The 20,867-nt window shown below is 43.3% G+C and overlaps 1 protein-coding gene across 8 annotated transcripts in view; it reads right to left on the bottom strand.

Moving 5' to 3' along the window:
* tnikb (TRAF2 and NCK interacting kinase b) overlaps window positions 1–20,867 on the bottom strand; it is a 48,431-nt gene that overhangs the window by 14,743 nt on the left and 12,821 nt on the right. For 2 of the 8 annotated variants that reach the window (XM_087171297.1, XM_087171292.1), the window contains exons 3-22: window positions 20,147–20,203; window positions 19,754–19,879; window positions 19,374–19,484; window positions 18,453–18,543; window positions 18,195–18,325; window positions 16,916–16,970; window positions 16,189–16,267; window positions 14,577–14,752; window positions 14,416–14,482; window positions 14,130–14,328; window positions 12,863–12,979; window positions 11,968–12,054; window positions 9,411–9,605; window positions 8,042–8,344; window positions 5,478–5,642; window positions 3,762–4,001; window positions 2,723–2,829; window positions 2,482–2,597; window positions 1,799–1,890; window positions 1,438–1,461 (exon numbers count right to left, since the gene is read on the bottom strand). In XM_087171297.1, coding sequence (XP_087027423.1) covers window positions 1,438–1,461; window positions 1,799–1,890; window positions 2,482–2,597; window positions 2,723–2,829; window positions 3,762–4,001; window positions 5,478–5,642; window positions 8,042–8,344; window positions 9,411–9,605; window positions 11,968–12,054; window positions 12,863–12,979; window positions 14,130–14,328; window positions 14,416–14,482; window positions 14,577–14,752; window positions 16,189–16,267; window positions 16,916–16,970; window positions 18,195–18,325; window positions 18,453–18,543; window positions 19,374–19,484; window positions 19,754–19,879; window positions 20,147–20,203 — 2,538 coding nt within the window. The remainder of the gene's footprint in view (window positions 1–1,437; window positions 1,462–1,798; window positions 1,891–2,481; window positions 2,598–2,722; window positions 2,830–3,761; window positions 4,002–5,477; window positions 5,643–8,041; window positions 8,345–9,410; window positions 9,606–11,967; window positions 12,055–12,862; window positions 12,980–14,129; window positions 14,329–14,415; window positions 14,483–14,576; window positions 14,753–16,188; window positions 16,268–16,915; window positions 16,971–18,194; window positions 18,326–18,452; window positions 18,544–19,373; window positions 19,485–19,753; window positions 19,880–20,146; window positions 20,204–20,867) is intronic. The other 6 variants (XM_023396874.2, XM_087171295.1, XM_087171293.1 and 3 more) reach the window with 6 other exon arrangements.

Genomic DNA, 20,867 nt, shown 5'->3' with positions numbered 1-20,867 from the left:
GGGGGGGGGACTGGGGAGGGAGGTTATCTTACCAACTCTTCCTGATGATAGAGAGAGAGAGAGAGAGAGAGAGAGGGACAGTGTGGAAATGAAACATGAGCGCAGAGATGTCTGAGATGATAACAGGGAGTAAGTGGATTTACAACAGCGCTACAGTAACTGATCACTCATCATCATCATCATCATCATCTTCATCCCTCACACGAGAAGACAACAGCAGAGCATCAACCAATCAGAGAGAGAGGGGGAGAGAGAGAGAGAGGAGGAGAGAGAGAGAGTGTGTGAATGAGCTCAGCTTTTAGTTTGTCAGACTGTTTTATGAAGGATTACATCATCTTTAAAAGACGCTATAGATCCAGACTGATTCACACAGATACACAGATTCTATCAGCTGGATGGAGCGGATCATACGTCGACTGAAAAGTGGCAAGAAACCGTAAAATAAAACTCCAAAAATAAGTTTTTATTTTGTCTGGACTTCAATCTGTTGATATAAAAATACTTAATACTATAATAATAAGTTTAAAACATAGACAGAAATAAACATGCCCGTTTATGTTACAAAACTGATATTGGCCAATATACTATAATCAGTTTTCAGTTCCTTTTTTCTATTAATATAAAAAATCTAGTGTCCAGCTGTGATAGATGTGTTAAAGTTCCTTCATTTAAAGGGTAAATAACGCTGTTTAAGATTGGAATTGTTTTGGAATAAAGGTTAAAAATATGTTGTAGTTATTTACTTTATTATTTATTTTACAAAGAGAAATGGACGTCCAGATTTACACGCCGACAGTGAACAGCTCCAATAAAAACAGTCAAAAATGTATCTGGACTGAAAATCAGACCGGTGTAAGAAAGTGTGAGAGAGACAGAGAGAGAGACAGACAGAGAGAGACAGAGACAGAGAGAGACAGAGAGAGAGAGAGAGAGACAGAGAGACAGACAGAAAGAGACAGAGAGAGACAGAGAGAGAGACAAAGAGAGAGAGAGACAGAGAGAAAGAGAGAGAGAGACAGAGAGAGAGAGACAGAGAGAGAGACAGAGAGAGAGAGAGAGAGAGAGACAGAGAGAGAGACAGAGAGAGAGAGAGACAGACAGAGAGAGACAGAGAGACAGACAGAGAGAGAGACAGAGAGAGAGAGAGAGAGAGAGAGACAGAGAGAGACAGAGAGAGAGACAGAGAGAGAGAGAGACAGAGAGAAAGAGAGAGAGAGACAGAGAGAGAGACAGAGAGAGAGAAGACAGAGACAGAGAGAGACAGAGAGACAGAGAGAGAGACAGAGAGAGAGACAGAAAGAGAGAGAGAGAGAGACAGAGAGAGAGACACAGAGAGAGACAGAGAGAGAGACAGAGAGAGAGAGACAGACAGAGAGAGACAGAGAGAGAGACAGAGAGAGAGAGACTGAGGGGTGAAGGAGGAGAAATGTCACTGACCTCGTCTACAGCTCTCTTATAGCTCTGACGGACGATGGAAGGAGGGATGGAGGAAAGGATGAGAAGAGGAAGAGAGTGGAAATGAACAGCAACATGGTTAGTTCAGAGAGAAGAGTCAGTGTGTGTGTGTGTGTGTGTGTGTGTGTGTGTGTGTGTGTGTGTGTGTTAGTGTGTGTGTGTGTGTGAACATAGTCTGCAACATGTTCTACTGCATATTATTGATCATACAGCAGTTTGAAGGTCTGACGCACAGCTGTCTGTCCTTTATGATCCATAGTGCACGTACATATACACGTGTACATGTGTGTTTGTGTTGTGCACGTGTGTGTGTGTGTGTGTGTGTGTGTGTGTGTGTACTCACTGCAGGCCTGCTGGGTCGCGTCACCTCTCTGCCGTCCTCTTTGGTGTCATGGGAGGAAAGTGTCGAGCCTTCGGTCTTAGGAGCTGAATTACCTGAACACACACACACACACACACACACACACACACACACACACACACACACACACACACACACACACACACACACACACAACGATTATAATACTGTCAGTAACACACCTGAGACACACTGTGGAACACTGGATGTGTGTGTGTGTGTGTGTTACTTCTGTCTTTGTGAGGACCAGGTTAAGTTCTACACACTGAAGACGTTTCTGGAAACTGAGCAGGTTTTAGAAAAGAGGATGTTTTTGGAAATTAAAGGTGTTTTTGAAAAGCAACAACTTTAAAACGTTTTGACATTTCTTCTAAAACTGACGACATTTATTTATAAGACATTTTAGAAACGTGAAGGTGTTTCTGTGGAAAATTAAAAAACGTTTTTTTAAAAGTTACAACACTTTTCGTTCTTTGAGAAAAGCTGAGAAAGTACTTTTGGAAAATTAAGGACATTTTCCAGGAAAATTGCTGAGGCTGTATTCACTTACTTTAAGTTTTATTTTTAATTGCATTATAAATATAAAGTAAGAGTTAAGGGCTGAGGAGTCATTACATGAACGCTGGTCCTCACAAGTGCAGAAGAACTAAGGTGTGAGTGTGCACCTCGCTCGTTGGAGCCTCCCTGGGAGCTGGGGGTGCTGGAGCTGGAGGAGCTGCCGCTGCTCGTCCTCTTTAGGGGCGTCTCCATGGAAAAGTCGATCCTCCGCAGGTCGGGGTTGCTACGGCAACGCAAACACAGCACAGTCTCATTCATGCAGCAAACTGTTGAAATCCTGCTCGAAGACTAAAACTAAAACCGTGTGTGTGTGTGTGTGTGTGTGTGTGTGTGTGTGTGTGTGTGTACCTGGCCCGTATGAGGTGAGCTCCAGCCCGAGGGCCGAGGCCGGGTCCGTTTCCTGGAGAGTTCTTCCTGACTAAAGCAGGAGAGATGGAGGTCGTCCTCTGAGGAACCTGGAAAACAGATAACGCACCCGTCTGGGTCAGGACCTGCAACGAACCTCGACCTGATGAGATCTCATCAGAGGGAACAGCTGATCTGAAAGATGTCTGGATTCGTGGGCAGTGAAGTTTAATATAAATTTACATTTGGTGTCCTACTACTGGCATTTGGGGGAAGAAACAGGCTCAAGTATATTGTGCAGTTTTCACTTTATCAACTAAAAGTTTTACTGTTCCTGGTTTGTGTCTCTGGAAAGTTCAACAATAGCCTCCTTTTATTTCTATTTTTTTCTCACAGCAAAGTGCCTTAAAAAAATCTTGATACTTTAGCTTCACTTTTCCTGTTAATTCACATTTTTAAAAGCTGTTCAGAATGAAAGCAAATCAAATACTTTAGGCGTGTTGCAAAAGGAAATCTTCAAAGATGTGGGTGAACATGCACACGTGTCAATCTGCACTAGGTGGTGTAAAACGAGGCCAAGGTGTGTTCAGGTATTGTGTTATTTTTTGGCAACTAAATCCAGGTGAAAAATTTGCCTCCTTTGATCTAAACACTTTGAGCTGAACTCCAAACATCTGTGAAGCATTTTCCACGTATAAATATAGATTAAAACTTTAGAGAAAGAGAACCTTTTATAAATAGATAGTTGGAGTTATGGGTCAGAGGATGCAGATGTGTCTCAGCCTTTTGTCCAGTATTAAAGTTTCTTTAACTTTTTTACAGTTGGTCGTTTGAGATTAACATCAACAGCATCAGACGACAGAACATCTTCATTTCTAAAAACACAAAAACTTCCAAAACACCCAGAAACTGAACAGACACTAAAACCTGCGCAGACACACACTCACATCACAACAACAGAATTCAGGAAAAAGCAAAGATCTCACAAACACACACAAACACACACTCGGACAACAACACACAGGTGGTGGCATGCAGAGACCTTGGGGGGCATGTCGTCGTCCTGCCGCAGCCAGGAGCTGCGGTCCAGCTTGTCGAGGGGGGGCGCCAGGCGGGAGAGGGGCGGGGGAGGAGGGGTGTCGGAGGTGGGGTCGGAGTTCTGCCGGGGCATGGGAGGCCGGGAGGGGGAGGGCGACGCCGAGGAGGAGGACACGCCATGGGGGTCATACAGAGACTGGGAGCCTGACAGCCCGTGACTCTTCACCTGCACCAGGTGGGCCATCTGGACACACGTGCACGCACGCACGCACGCACGCACACACACGAGCAGAAAACAGGCAGGGTAGAGGAGGCAGAGCAGGATCAGGATTTGCACAGTGTGATCAGGATGCAAGTCAGGAGGGGTGATGAGGAGGAGGCAGAGAAGGGGGGGGGTGGTGGTGGTGAGATGAGGTGAGAAAAAAGGTAAAGGTAAGAAACACATTCCTCAGGGTGCGTTCACACCATTCATGTTCAAAAGCCCTAAGTGCTTCCTCCGTCAGTTCATTTAGTTCGTCCCTGTGACGAGGACGAGGTTTCCACTGACAACCCTGAGAACACACGTCCGAGTTTCTGAGTTTCAATTTAATAAAATCTCAATTTACAAAAGGAAACAACCATAAAGCAGCTTCTCCTGCAGGAAACGTCTCAATCAAAAGCTTCACCTTCAAACGGAGCTCCATGTTAACCACAGCTGTCTGGTATGACTACACCCTGACCCTCGCTACAGACGCTCTCAAGACACTTGGACTCCTTCTCTCGGGGAAGAAACTTTCACCTTCAGACGCAGTGAAGACAACAGAAACACATCGCCTGCAAACAGATCACCACGGGAGACGCTCGCTCTGTCCACGAAGCTGAACCGGTGACGAGGAACAACAACGCCCATCGAGAAACGGCTTTAACTTCCTGCAAAGAAAACAGACGTGACTCTTCCCTCGGTCACAGCACCTCATGTTCTCTGCAGGACCCTCCACATTGTCATTTTGTCGTTCTTTGTTGTGTCACTTTGCTGATGTAATACTGAAAACGTCCCCACTGTGAGACTAATCGAGGAATCTCTCATCTTATGTTAAATGGAGGCAGCTTCAGTTTCATCAAACGTCTGTCAGTCGCTAACTGCAGAAACACGATGAGCGTCCCGCAGAGTCACGTGAGAGGAAATGAAATCAGCTTCCACATCACAACTTGCACGTAGAAAACAGTTTCCTGATCGTTTCCAATGTCAATTATTTTAGTGATTATTTGTTTAGTCGATGCCGAAGGTGACGTCTTCAAACCGCTTGTGTCATCTGACCAGCTGAATCAAACATATTCAGCTTACAAGATCAGAATGAGACAAACGATTGTTCATTTATTAATTTAGCTAAACGGAAACCACCGTCCCTGTCTGCTAACTCAAGGGTGTCACGGTTGAAAGAACCAGAGCTTTCAGCACCAAAAGACAAATCATCCAGAGTCTGACCTGCAGCAGAGAGACGGACAAAGCTTCCAGGTCTGTCCTAGTCCAGAGTTCCTCTTTGTGTTTCTTTCTCTTGACAATAATCCAGGTTGAACTCAGTAACTTTTTCTCCCCTGGTCAAAAACAAACTCACCTCAACCGTCACTCAAACCAAAGCTTGAGTGTGACTGCACCCTGAGAGAGAGGCAAGTTTCTGTCACACGCGAGCGCACACACACATACACACACACACACACACATAAAAACCTGGACACACACCTGTGGTTCGACGGAGCGGTGCATGGGCGGGGTCCGGGCCTGCTGGATGCCTCCGCTGCTGAAGGACTCGGAGCGCGGCGGCAGCGACGGGTCCGAGATCCGGTTGGAGACTTTATGCTGCAACGCAGGAGAAGTCTGTCTGTTCATCTTATAATGCTCCTCCACCTGACACACACACACACACACACACACACACACACACACACACACACACATATCAGACTCAGTCACTCAGCATGCAGTGCAGAGTGTTTCCATGTTATAAACTTTCATGAATGAGTTTGATTAAATCTGTGTTTCCTGTGTCCTGATTTTTAAACTTTACTTCAAACTGTAAAAGAAATATCTAATTCCTGCTGTAGAAGTTTAAATCTATAGAAATGATTCTTTTCTTCTGCATGAGAGATCTAAACATCTGATCAATGATCTGCTCTGACGTCTATCAGCTCCCTGTGGAAGAAAGAGTGAGAATCAGCTGTTTATTCTTTCGAACAAACTGTAATTTGGCACCGATACCGTTAAACAGACCTCCAATTAATTTATTCCAATTAACTTTTGCAATTAATTAAAGATGCAACTCATCTACAGGCAAGTCAAATGTAATCTAATTGAAGATCCAATAACATTAAAGATAAATGATGAGTTGCTGGAATCAAGAGATAAAAATAACTGAAAAAATATAAAATTACATTATTCTTTGAGAAATGAAGAAATTATGTAAAAATCAACCAGTAAAAATAATCATTTTATTTTTTAAATATTGAGAGACAAATATCACTAAATATTTTTATGGTTTTTAAAATCAGACATGAGAGATTAAACTAAGAAGATTTTAATTGAAGTGCTGCCGCTGACAGAAGTGAAGAGGCTCCAGTGTAATAAAAGCCGCCGTGATTACAGGCGTTAAAGCTGATGAGTGGAGAGTTCACACAGTCATTACTTTACAAAAGCAGCAGATTTTACAGCTTTAACAGTGTTTACCAGTGTTTTTCAGCTTCACCTGCAGTCTCTCAGGGGCTCTACTTTCATGCCTACAGTCACTTTGGAGGAAGGTTACGTTTTTTTAAACGGTGGTCGTCTGTTTTTAGCGAGGAACATTCTGTCTGTGTGCGATGGAAATATTCCCTCGTCTGAAGCTTGAAGGGAAATCCTGGGAGGCTGAGATGAGGGTAGACCTATCTGCACAGAGTGTGTGTTTCTATGCCTGCATGCGTGTGTGTGTGTGTGTGTGTGTCTCCATGCGAGGTGTCCACAGGGAGAGAGACTGATATAGCTGCAGCTGCCCTACATCAGTCCACCAGCTGCCACCAGAGGGCAGGCCTGGAGATCTGCCCTACATGTGTGTGTGTGTGTGTGTGTGTGTGTGTGTGTGTGTGTGTGTGTGTGTGTGTGTGTGTGTTCACATGTTAGCGTGTGCTTTTAAGCGGCCTTGATTTACGGTGATAAGAAAACTGTCAGGGTTCAAATGTGGAGCGTTGACCTGCTCTTTCTGCTCTCACGTCTTCTGTAGAATAACACACACTGGTGTGACTTTACTCAGGCTACATGCATCACAGCGTGTGGGGATTTTAAACCAGCCTAAAAAGGTTTAAAGTTAAAAGGTAACACACCTTCAACAGCCTGGCTAAGACACATACAAGTGAATATCATGTTTGTTAAGAAAAAAGAAAGAAAAACAACCTGGAATTTAAGATAAAGTGAAGATTAAACCTAAAAGAGGAAATCTGATGTTAGTTTGAGTTTGTGAAGTTAGTTCCTGTTAGACATTTGATCCCATCACACCACAACATGCAATAACAACAGCAGCTCTCAACCTGTTTGGATCAAGGTGCTGCCTACCTGCATCTCACCTTTTATTCCTCTATGTTCTTAACCGGAAGTGACTTGTTATTGTTTAGCTTATATTATAACAATGGAAATAGAACCGACAGATTGAGAGCCACTGCAGTAGAAGACGAGGACAGTCCCACAAATGTGCAGCACCCAGCCGCAGTCAGTCACCTGCAAAATGGAAAGTGAAGGTTAAAGAGGAAGATTAGAAGCTGTGGAGAGGAAGGCAAGACAAGGATGAGACGATGCTGTTTATTTCCAGTAGCTTCCGCACTGTTCGCATGATGCTTGTGTAATTTTTGCACCTGGATTTCCGTTTCTGGACAGTTAAATTGAACTTAAATGCAAAAACGCCTCAAATGGATCTTCTAAAATAAAAGCAACAGATGACATACGTCTCCAAATATTTAATTTAAGATTAATATCAAATATCAGCAATGTTGTCTACACATTTATGTAAACTGATTCAAGATTGGAGGAAACAGCGTGAATCTAAAACCCCAGTGAGGAATGGAGAGATGAGAGGAGATGAGTAAATTAAAGAAGAGGAGGTCGTGTCATCGTTTGTGCCGGCAGCCGTGAGTTAATGTGGGTGAGTTCTCCTGGTTAGAGAAATAAAACAGTTTAAAGAGATTAAAGAGAAATCATTGCAGCAGCCAGGGTTAGTGAGTCAGGCCGCAGGGTGAGAGACAAACGAGGGAAAGAACGAGGAGTCTGTTCATCCTCCGACTGACCCGGCGGCCGGGGCTCCGGCCCCTGCTGTAGGGGGTGTGGCCCCTGGAGTCGGGGCTCTGCCGGCGCATCACTGGCTGGGAGGAGTCACGGACGCGTTCGGGGACACAGGTGACACGGATTCGAGGCGTGCGCAGGTGATCCCTGGAGGGACTGACGTGGGCGGGGTAGGAGGGGGGACGGGGGCGGGGTCTGTAACCGGGGAGTAAGAGCAGGTTGTCGAGGTTGACGTCTCGCGTCTCCCTGAAGGAGTGGTGTTTCTTGGGAGGGATGCGGGGCGAGTTGCTCTGAGCTCGACGCATCACCTGGAGGAGCAAGGTCAGTGTTCACAAGAGACACAACAACGTGCAGGACGCACAAAAACAAGGCGTTTCCTTCAGGTAACGCAAACCTCTGGCAGCCATACTGGAAGTTCACATGTCAGCTGAGTGTTTCTGAGGTCTGAATTAAACAGATTCGTTTGGGTCGTGATGAAGTATATTTCTGTGATTTGAACCATTTCGATGGTTAAAAACCTGAATTCAAATCGCCATAGCTCGTATCTGATCATGTTTACTCTTTCTTGCAGCACGTTACGTTGTAGAAACTGAAGTATTTCTACTTTTACAGCCTAGAGACCAATTTAAACTTCCGTGATGGAACAGAAGCCATGGCTACGAGAGGATTTGTTTACGCCAACAGAAACTACATGTAAAAGAGTTTCAGTCCAAAATGGTCGGTGTCAGGTCTCATGAGCCAGAGGCGTTGGATCACACTATCTTCTCTCTTTTTTTTAAAAGGTAAATATGAGTTCTGGACTGAAACTCTTCACCTGACAGAAGCAGCACATATAAAATATTCTCCTGTTGTTGCACCTGAAGAAGAAAAGAAAAAGAAAGGAATGAGAGATGAGGCAGACTCCTGTCTGCATCAGACTCCAGAGGTCGGGTGACACCTGCAAAGGTAGAAGACAGACACAAACAAACAATGACACACGTTAACCTCCTCGCTGACTCGCATCAGCCTCTAACTCGGGTTCACCGCGGTGCATTTGTGTTCTCATGAATGTAAAGCTCCCACTTTAACAGCCGACTCAGCTTTGTCGTTGCGGCTGAACACCTGTGCTTGTGTGTCTGTGTGTGTTGTTAGCTACAAGCTGCTTTGTGCCTCAGTGGGTGTCCTCTTGTTCCCACATGCAAACCTGTGTGCTGTTTACAAAGGCTCACCTGCACCTGCCTCTAAACCTGTGAGAAAAGCCGTCTCATTTCTTCACCGGCCTTTAAACATCAATGTCTCCTCTCACTTTTCACTCGTTTACGTTTGTTATGTTCAGATTTCTTCACTTGTTTTCTCCTTTGTGTGTGTTTGTTTGTCTCAGGCCGTGTGGTCTACCTCTTTGGCCCAGGCGGGTTTGTCGTTGCTGCCTGGCGCCTGGTCTTTGTAGTGGTACAGCTGCTTCTTGTCCTGCGGCGGCCGCGGCGGCTCCTGCTGCTGCTGCAGCGACACCAGGTACGCTCGCTCCTGCTGCAGCTGCCTCTGCAGCCGCTCGGCCTGCCGCTGCTCCTCGATCTGCTTCCTCTTGTACTCCTGCGGACGTCAAACACAGAGCGGAGGGAGGATGAGACGGTGGGGAGATAATAAAAAAAGACAAACAAGGACGATGAACTCAGCGCACAAACGGTCACGATGAGGCACTAAAAATTTACTGTTGGGTTTAAACTCCCACTTTCAGCTCCGAGTGTGTTTTGTTTACACCAAACTTTACATGGTATTTCTTATACTGTTGGTCTTGAGACACACAGAACAACCAAAATAAAACTTGGACTTTAGCTCATATTGAAGTAGATTTTCATACCCCCCCCCCACTGCCAAATAAATTTGCTTAACAAATCACATCTGGTTCATGCTGCTTCCCTTTTCCCCACAAGCGAGCTGTGTTGTATCAACAGGACGTCAGGATTACGTAACAATGCAGAATCAGACTCTTGATATTTTGTTTTTGCAGATGGAAAAATGACCAAGAACCGACAGTAAACCACAGGATTTTCAGTCCCCCCCCCCCCTCCGGGGGGTTTGAGGACTGATCCAGCTTTAGCTACTGGCCATGAGAGTGAAGCACATTTTAAGAGCTGGAATTATATTTCATCTGAATCTAACATCAACTGATCTACTTGTTCCAAATACTGGCTGATAAGCTTCAAAATGAACGTGCAGTTTTGTTTCCCTCTGAGGGAAAGATTACAGCTGTAATGCAGCTCTTTGCCTCCATCTTGTCCATTATTTACAGCACATTTATCAAGGCTCCACCTCATGTATTATTGCTGATATAACACTAATTAAGGTCCTGTTTATGGAGGAAGATATCTTCTTTTAAAAAGGTCTACATCTATCCTGGAAAAGAAAACATTATGATGTAGATTTATGACATAAACAGTTTTCTGAAAAGCCAAAATTGAGACACAGTCGAGAAGTTTCACACAAAACAAAAAAAAATACAAATCAGCATTAAATCTCAAGCTCAGAGATAATTCATGTTGGAGCATCATTAGACACTAAAACACCAGACTGATGAAGTGCTCGTCGTGTCATGAGGGCTAACAGCTTTTCCAAGGTGACCTACTGCACTGATTCACTGACTCACGCATTAGTGCTTTTACATGAAAAATAAATTGATGCAGCCATAACAGAGTCAGTTACTGCAGGAAACATGCGGAGGAAAGGCTTTCCAGACCCGGCTCTGACAGGAAGTGTCAATATATATATATGTTTCTTTCATCATATATTATTTCACGGAGCCAGAATTCGTTCATATTTATAAAGCGTTTTCATTTTGAAACGACTGGTCAGACTCGAGTCTCAGTTTGAAACTGTGCTCTCTTTGTTTCTCACACCTTGAGCTCTGGCATTTATCTGAGCTGTGTGTGAAAGTCTGCAGCAGCCGATAGTGTGTGTGTGTGTGTGTGTGTGTGTGTCCTGGACTGTGGTGATTATTTCAGGGGGGGTGGGGGGTGCTCTTTCTTCGCCATCTGCTTTGACGTCATCGAGAAAAGGCCGACAGCATCGCCGTGAACAAACGAAGCTGAATGAGATGTGATTTCAGGACCGTCAGACATCGACCGACACGCCCATCGCTGTGTGTGCTGATTGATTAGATGTTTGTTAACTTCAGTAAGCTGATGTGCGGCTCCGTCTCGGCTCAGCATCGATCCGGGTATTGACCGCCTTCGCCGAGTCACGATTCCGTTAAGTAAACAACAAACGGAGTGACATGAAATCGGTGTCTTGTACCCATTGCTGCTTCCATGGTCACCAACTTTTGAGCTGTTGTCATGGAAATCTTTGGCAATGTTGGTTGGGAAGTTCTTTAATCATGGAGTTGATAATTTTGTTTTTGAATGTGATTTAAATTGAGTCTGGACATGTTGTCATAGCAACAAATCTTTAAACCCAGATCGGTTAAAGTGCATCTTACTGACAGTTAACAAAAGGTTTGTTTTTCTTCCTTTAATAATCAAAGTTTTGACATAATTTTAGAGGAGGACAAACATCTTGTTGTGAAATCATAAAATATACTGCAAAAATAATGGTTAGTAATAAATGTGAGTTACTGTTAGAAAGACCAGACAACACTCACAGTCTGACCACAATGTAGAGCAACACACCTTCCTCATGTAACTTCAGTCACATGATCAGCACTCAGCCAATCATACGATCACTGATCATGGTTTCATCTCATTTTGTCTTTATTTCAAAATAAGAGTGCACTGTTATTCAGGATAACTTCCTCAAGTATGAAACGTGACATTCAAACTCTCCTTCAAATAATCAAATGAGCTGGATGAGAATACACAGGATTATTTTATCCTGATTTCAGCCTGGATTAGTTAAACCACACATGAAGAGCAGGCTCCGGTACCGTTGGTTAATGTGTGTCTGTGTGTGTTGTTACCAGCAGTAAGGCCTGCTCCTGCAGGAGCTGCTGCTGCAGGATCTCCAGCTGCCTCTGCTCCTCCTCCAGCTGTCTACGGATATACTCCTAACCAATCAGCACCCAGGGCCAGAGAGAGACGCAGCCAATCAAAGACCACCGAGGCAGACGAGAAGCAAATCGGAGCCCAGGCAACCAGTGACATCAGCAGAGCAGGAAATAGGAGGAAAAGAGGAATGAAAGAGGAGGACAGACAAAAGTAGATTTATTGAAGAGGTGTGAAAGTAGGGATTTAGTCAGAAATAGACGAGGAGAGATAAAGAGAGAAACAGCAGGGGGCTGTAATTAGTGGAACAGGAGGACTTGCTTATTAGTGGAGGAAGGATGTTAAAGATCACCATGAAATCAGTTGTGCAAGAGGTGGAAATTTATATCTCAAAGTAAAAGTGTTACACTGCAGGAAAAGTTAACTATTACTGCAAGTCCTCACATGACTAATTAAAGCCTCCAGTCTCCCCTGCACTGTAATATTTAATATGTGGTGCTTCTGAGATTCTCTCTCCATTTCTCTCTTCAGACTTGTAATAACATTTTGCTTCCAACACGATCCACTGATAAAACTACAGTTACCAAAGTTTTAAAGGAAGTCTCGTGCTTCTCAACGCGGTATTTCTTTGTGTGGAAAACGTCACAAACTAAACTAACCTGTTGATAATCTCACTAACCTCAGATTTATGTGCGGTGTACTGAACTGACAGTTTCTTATTCTGCGTCATGCGAAGAGAAAAAGAGGAAATGGCGAAAAAACCAGAGGTCGTATCAGCCAGCTGAGCAGCGGGATTTTGAGTTGAGAGGCCACGCCCCTCCGGATGACGGCACCTGTGATGTAACGTCTTCCAGTCAGGTGTTTTCTTACCTGTTCTCTCTCCGCGTGCCTCCTCTCCTCCTCTCGACGGAGCTGCTCCATCTCTTCGTACCTCCTCCTCTGCTCTCGCTCCTGCTGCTTCCTCATCTCTCGCTCCCGACGCTGTTGCTGCAGGTGAAGGAGATTTCACACATCAACTCTTTGTGTCTGTGTGTGTGTGTCTGTGTGTGTGTGTGTGTGTGTGTGTGTTAGATCACATCAGGTGTGTTTCCCTAGTATCTGAATGAGCCGAGGTGCTGACATCACAGGTGTGGCAGGTTTTGCTGCACAGGCTAAAACAGCGACAGTGTGCTTCACAGGTTTAAGTTAACTCTTTTACAGGCGTCTGTAAAAGAGCTTGTCATCTTGACATTAACGATGTAGTAGAATCCTTGAGTGTCCTTGTGTTTAGTTCTGTTTTTATGGCCCCGATGTGGCGCTTCAGTCCTCCGGGTTCACAGAAAGTACACAGGGTGTGAATAACAACTTGTGCATTGCAGCCCTTGAGTTCATTTTCTCTGGCATTAATTTTGACACATTGCACATAGCGTTGTAAATAAACAGCGTGCTAGTTAACCTATGCATGAATACAGTGCGATTCCTGTGGGACTTGCAAATTAATCTGCGATTAGAGACGAGATACTGCAGCCGTTTGCAAATCAGTTTCATGAACCGGCTCCTGAGGGATTCTCGCGTTCGCACAGTTGAACATTGATCATCTCCGCTCACCCAACCTGACATTTGGATTTCAGTAGTTTTGTCTGTGTGGCTTTCATTTTGAAGAGGTTTTACCTCATCTACCACCGCGCTCTGATCCCACTGTCCTTTGCTTTGCTTTCACAGCTGCTGCTTTTCCACCAAAAAACCGCCGGGTGACTTTTACTGTGAAGCTGCAACCTTAGTCACAGAGGTTCACCCGCTGGTCTACAGCAGGATATGCACATTATTATTGGAGGTTTTAAATATTGCAGGGAAGAGCTCTTTAGATGAAGAGCTGCGGCATCTTGCAACAGTTTGTGTAAATTTCAAAATCTATGACATGTCATCAAGGTAAACACCTTTTAGCAGGCATGTGTCATGTGGAAAAACACCTCCACCGTGCTCCATCGCAGCACGAGCGCGGTGCAGGTTTGAAAACCAGGTGGAAATTCTGTATCATTATGTTCTACAGTTTCCTCTCTAAGCATCAGGGATGACAGGGCGGCTTTTGAAATCCCCCGCCTACCTGTGAATAACACCTCCACACGTTTAAATGTATATCTGTCTATCAGTCACAGACCTCCTCCAGCCGACGCCGCTGCTCCTTCTGCTCCTCGATACGTTTCTGCCTCTCGGCCAGCAGTTGGCGCTTGTGCTCCTCGTTCTGCTGCTGCTCCAGCTGCTGGCGCCGGATCAGCTCCGACCGCTCCTTATTGGCCAGCTGGAGACGCAGGAAGTCCCGCCTCAGAGTGGACTCCCCGGGAATGTTAATGATGGAGCTGCGGGAGAGCCAATCAGAGGAGAGTTAGCGGCAGAATTAAACCTAGTAGTAGCAGTAGCAGTACTACAGGTAGCAGCAGTTGTACCTGGGCTCGCCAATGTCCCTTTCTTCGTCCTCTTCCTCACTCCCACTGTACTCGTACTCCGTCTCATCTGGAGGAAACAAACACACAGGTTCTCCAGGTTCATGCGTTTACATGCTGATGTTCTTTGTTTATATAACAGCTGACCCCTCGTGCTTCCTCACCCCTCTCCCCCCTCCTCTTCTTGGTGCGGTCGATGTGGTCCTTCAGCTGGATGCGGACCTGCCGCTCGTTGGGAAGGTCCCTGATGAACGGGTGCTTGAGGAGCTGCTCGGTGCTCGGCCGCTGGCTGTGACTCTTCACCAGACAGCTCTCGATGAAAGACTGGAACTTCTTCGACCTGGAAACACACACGTTAAATACAAGACCAGAGGTGGAGGACGTACTCAGACCCTGTAATTAAGTAAAAGTACCAACAGCCAAATTTAAAAGATGCTCTTTAAAAGGCCCTGCATTCAAAATCCTACTAGAAAATCACCAGCAAAATGTAAATTATCCAAAGTAAAAGAACTCGTGTCCTGATGCAGAAAGGCGCTTTCCAGAGTGTTAAATTATGGAGCCACCACGGTCCCGAAAGATGATTTCTTTTTATCATATTCATGACTTATTCTCTTTTAAAACAAGGACTTCAGGGTCTCTCCTGTTCTGTATCAGAACAAGCTTCAAGTTTAACATTTATTAATTATCGGTGACTTGAACACCTGTGTAGGTGTGCAGCATATTTAATCTATAATAATAATAATAATAATCATAATTTATACACTGATCACTGTTAGATATATGTGATAAAGCCTTTAAAACGTGGTGGAGTGTAAAGTAGCAAAAATGAAAATACTCAAGTACAAGTACCTCAGAATTATACTCAAGTACTTGAGTAGATACTTAGATACTTTCCACCACTGTACATTGATTTGATTATTTTATAGTAATTTGGTACCAGGCTGAAAAGCTGTTTCACTGAAGTAACTTTCAGAGAAAAACTATTAAAATAACATAAATTTAAAGTGTTGTGCAAAGATATTAAAAGATCTGCAGCATTTCTTTATAAGGCGTCTATTAAAAGGCAAAGGATTTAATTTTCAAAGGAAGATAAAAGTACAAAAATATTTTAACTTCATGAATTAAACATTAAATTACAATGCTAAGAACAATATACGTTATACATATTAGAGCACACTAAGAAAACTGAAAAATGAACAGTACATAAAATAATGTTTTAAAGTCATTGTAAATAAAGAAAATTAAATGAAAATAATAAGTAATTTTTAAAAAAAAAAGCTGGTTTTGTATTCACGTTTTTAATTAATTACAACAAACAAAACAAATCTGAACACATACTGTGTATTAGTTACTTCACGTAAAATATGCAAAACAGGTTTTGAGGTTTTTTTTTTCTCTCTCTCTGAGATTTTCATGCACAACATTCAAACTTAAAAAAATCCTTTATAAATCCAGTTTAAGGTCATCATGTGAGAAAAATCAGTTTTCCAATTTTAAACCAGGTTGCTCATAATCCTTTAAAACTGCACCGTCACGCAAAAAATAGGTTTAGATTGTGTTTGGAATCAGATTACAGCTGAATGTGGAAAAGTAATCGGTTTACCACAGCGCACGTGAACACACCACAATCACAAAGGGCCAGAGGAGGCAACAATAACCTGATACTGACACTGGAAAATAACCAGAGAACGGCAGAACTGAGCAGGTGCAGAGGAGAAGTTACTCCCTCAGTGTCAGAGGCTGTTGGACCGAGTGTCTCTGCACTAAGTGACTCACCACTTCTTAGACTTGAGTCTGGGGGCAGGATTTCTGGGGATGAGGAAGAGCGCTCGCATCGGATGCATGTCACACAGAGCTGAGGAGGCGAGAGAGGAAAGAAGAGGGGAGGATGAAGTGAAACGAAAGGAAAAAATAGAAGAGAGGCGATAAGAGGAGAGGAGAAGAGAAGAAAGGAAACAGGAGAGAGGAGAGGAGACAAGAGGAGATGAGAAGAAACAGGAGAGGAGAAGGTACAAGACAGGAGGGGAGGAAAGGAAGCGAGGAGACAAGAGGGAAAGATAGGAAAGAAAAGGAGAGGAGAGGAGAAAGTGAAGAAAACGAAAAGAAAGGAAACAAAACAAAACGAGGGCAGGAAATGAGAGGATAGGAAAGGAAAGGACACAAAAGGACGGCAGAGGAGAGGAGAGGAAATGAGAGGAAGAGGGAAAGGGAAACAAGACAAAACAAGAGGAGAGGAAAGGAAGCAAGGAGACAAGAGAAAAGGAGAGGAAAGAAAAGGAACAAGAGGAGATTAGACAAGAAGAAAGGAGAGCAGAGGGGAAGGAAACAAGACAAGAGGAGAGGAAAGGAAGCGAGGAGACGAGGGGAAAGGAAACACGAGAGAAAGGGGAAAGTGAGAGTCAGAAAAGGAAGAAAACAAATCAGACAAAGAGTTTTAACTTGAAGATAAACTGCACTCGGTGTCGGCTGACAACAGTCTAACAGTCTGATGTTTCACACTTACGTGGTGCTCCCTCCGCCATCTCTATAGCTGTGATACCGAGCGACCACAGATCACTCTGCAGAGAGAGAGAGAGAGAGAGAGAGAGAGAGAGAGAGAGAGAGAGAGAGAGAGAGAGAGAGAGAGAGAAACACTGAAAACTTTCACATCCTCAAAGGTGTTACCGACTCGACACGTCATGTTTTTGGGAGACCGGTCCACTGGTCAGTGTACGTGTTAAAGGATAAAAATACAGACACAGAAATTACCCATCTGTCCCTGCTGCTGTATATTCTTTTACATTTTATCAACATCATCTCTCTGCTTCTGTTTTTAAATACGATTCATCTGCGTATTTTAGCCAACAAACTATTTAAAGTTGACGTTAATGTTGTGAGATGAAGCGAGGGGGTTTTTCTTGACACGTAAAGCCCCAGAGGGTGGGAGTTAATGGTGTCTTAGCAGAGCAGCGCTCATCCTCCACGGGGACTCATCCTGTCCCCATTACTGCACATCCGTCACACGGCGCCGACTGCAGGAGCGGCTCTGAACGCAGCACGTTCAGGGTTTTTCACTCGTTTTCTGCGAGGAGACTTCACACGGGTTTGTGCAGTCGTGTGGCGCCGACCACATATTAAATGTCTCCAAAAAAAAAAAAACCCACCAGATATGATCCCTGAGACCTTTCAGAGATTTTTTTTTTTAAAGGTCAGCTGGTTTTACTTGTTACAGCTACAAACACTTTGACTGTGATTGATGAGAAAAACTGAACTTTGGGAGCTCGACGAAGGCAATCAAAGAAAAACCACAAAAAACTTTTCTTTAACAAATCAGTGCAAATGTTTAGATTTCTCTCCGTGGCGTGTAGAATAACAAAGAGCTCCCTGCAGGTGATGTCAGGACCAATGACGGCTGACGTTGACATTCTGTCGGTTTTCAGTTGTGTTGTTGAGTAACCAAAAATCCAACGTCTCCCGAATGTCTCATGCCAGCGCCATCTTGACGTATAAAATACAAACATCCTACATCTGCAAAAACATTCAACATTAATCAACATTTAATCTTTAGCTCTCTGCAGCTTTTAGCCTCTTTTAGCTCATTGTTTTGGTTCTGCAGTTTTACTGCATTTCAAACCAAAATGAAAGCTGTCAGCATAAAGTATAGGAAATAAATACACAATAAAATATTCCATAATAAAAACACTAGAATTCAAACTATCTTAAGACAAATAAACACTTTCAAAGATGGTAAATTAGTTGGTTTTCCTCTGCATTTCATTCAAACACACACACGTGAGGTCTACCTTGAAGTCGTATGTGGCGTCGGGGTTCTCATCACAGGCGATGACCTCCGGGGCCATCCAATAAGGCGTCCCGATAAACGTGTTCCTCCGTCCCACCGTACGATCCAGCTGAGCGCTCACTCCAAAGTCGACTGCACGAACACCAAACACAGAATTAATATATTGATGTAATCCGACTATATTCTCATAACTCATAAGATTCACTGTGTGTGTGTGTGTGTGTGTGTGTGTGTGTGCGTGTGTGTGTGTGTGACTGACCTAGTTTAACCTCTGCGTTCTCTGTCAGCAGCACGTTCTGGCCTTTGATGTCCCTGTGGATGACCTTGTGCTGGTGGAGATGGGTCAGACCCTGAAGACAGAGAGAAAAATGTATAAAGGAAAAGGTTTGTTATCCTCCTTTAATCAGAAGAAAATACCCTGTAATACATCACCGGTAAAATTAGGATTAAAAAAGTCATAAAAATACTGTCTATAGTTAATTATACATAAAAAAAATAACCATCACGCAACTCCTTCAGTATTTGATTACCACAAATAACATAAGAGTATTAGCTTTAAAATAAAGGAAACCCCCAGGAGTATGAGTGTTACTGTTAAATATTTATTGCCAATTATCCCTCAAAAATGTTCCTACATATAAACCTAATATCAAGATGTATATTGTATAATATAGTGGATATCTAATTGCTAAAATAAAGGGCTAATATAACAGAAAGAATATTCCTCCATGGTATATGGTAATAACAGCAGATGTGTCATTGAAAGAAAACTAAAGAAATAAATGCAAAACTACCTGAAATATAAAGGGTAAAATTTGGGTGTTCCTCAGGGAGAAATCCTGGGTTTTCTTATTGTTGTAAAGTTGTAAAACTATATTAATCTAATACATTTTTTATATTCTTTTTTTTTTCATGATCAATTTAAAGTTTTCTATGAGACTCAGTTTCAAACAAAAAGATTTAAAAAATTTAACAGCACATAAAAATAAAATACAAAAAATAAATACCTAATACATAAGATCGCTAACACAGAAACCAAACCAATCTAAATATATATATATAAAATATATATATATAAAATATATATATATATATATATATATATATATATATATATATATAAATATATATATAAAAAATGAAATAATAATATTTAATTTTTTTCAGTTTCCGTCCTCACCCTGAGGATCTCCCTGCAGACGTAGGCGATCCACTCCTCCTTCAGAGTGTTCCCTTTGGTGTTTTTGATCAGGTCTGTCACCGATCCGGCTCCACAGAACTCCATCACCAGCTGTGCACGCACACGCACACGCACACGCACACACACACACACACACATGTTCATGCTTCCTGGCCACCGTACATCCAGATATTATAGGACTCATTATTGTAATTTGAACAGAAATTAAGATAAGGATTATGATTTGGGAACAGTCGTTAAATACGAGTCCTGGGAACGTAGAATGGCTTCATAGATAAATATAATCCTGTGCTTTAAACCCCGGTGTAGAGTTAGTCTGACTGTTGGTCATAAATCTCTGAGCTCCGAGATGTACGCACCCACAGCTGGTCATCCATTCCAGGAGGGTTCTTCTTGACGAAGGCTCCATAGTAGGTTGCGATGTTCCTGTGGTGGCTGTACTTCTTTAACATGTTGATCTCTGCTTTAATCTCCTCCTCCTCATCCTGACACAGACACACACACACACACACACACACACACACACACACACACACACACACAACACAATGCTAATAAGCAAATTGTGTGCTCAGTGAAATGTAGAATTGAATCCTGCAGCAAATCAGATAAAGAAGAAGAAAGCCCCTCCAGCAGAGTCTACTGAGGACAAACTGCTGCTGCTCAAGTGCCCTGAAGCCAGGCACGCTCAGATACACTCAGTCCCAAGGTGTGTGTGTGTGTGTGTGTGTGTGTGTGTGTGTGTTACTTACTCCTGTGACGTCCATGACCTTGATGGCAGCGAGCTGGCCTGTTTTGACATGGCGACCCTGAAAGTTAAATCAACAGAGACATTGATGAGAATCTAAAACAAAAGTTTTGACAACAACTTAATCATTTAGTCTGCGTGTGTGCGTGGTGTGTGTGTGCGTGCGTGCGTTGTCACACACATGCACTTAAATATATCAGTGGTAAAGAAACTGCAAACTGACACACAGCACCAAACGCCTTTATAAAATGCCTCCATTCATTTCCGGAGATACGACATAAAGAAATGTTGATTATCTTTATTCATGAGTTCTTCAGAACTGTGCACGTATGTGTGCACGTATATAACAGTTCTAATAGCTTGTAAACAATCATAGCAAACTGGTATTTACACCCTGAGGACTGGATGTATTAAACATATTCACAAAACAGGCTGAAAGAAAGCAAATAAGAAAAGAAGAGCCTGAAATGATTATTGTCGATGCTTCCAGTAAATGAGGTAATTAGACGCAAAAATTAGGTAATAAGATAATTGTTTCCTATCAGTGATTAACTGCTGTATGACAAACAACAGGCGATCCGTCTCAAGACACACAAGGGAGGAGAAAAACTGCAGTTGCAGTTCTGCAGTGACTAGACATTATTTTGCAACCGTTGACCTGAAATGCACCAGATTTAACTCTCAAACTGAAACCACAGTCCTGCCTTCACTGAGCGGCTCTCTGT

The sequence above is a fragment of the Seriola lalandi genome, unplaced genomic scaffold, assembly GCF_002814215.2.
Source record: "Seriola lalandi dorsalis isolate HSWRI2012SDOR001 ecotype SW California unplaced genomic scaffold, Sedor1 jcf7180002054984, whole genome shotgun sequence".
Lineage (NCBI taxonomy): Eukaryota > Metazoa > Chordata > Actinopteri > Carangiformes > Carangidae > Seriola > Seriola lalandi.
Note: the sequence above shows the minus strand (reverse complement) of the source record. Positions and strands in the feature narration are given on the sequence as shown.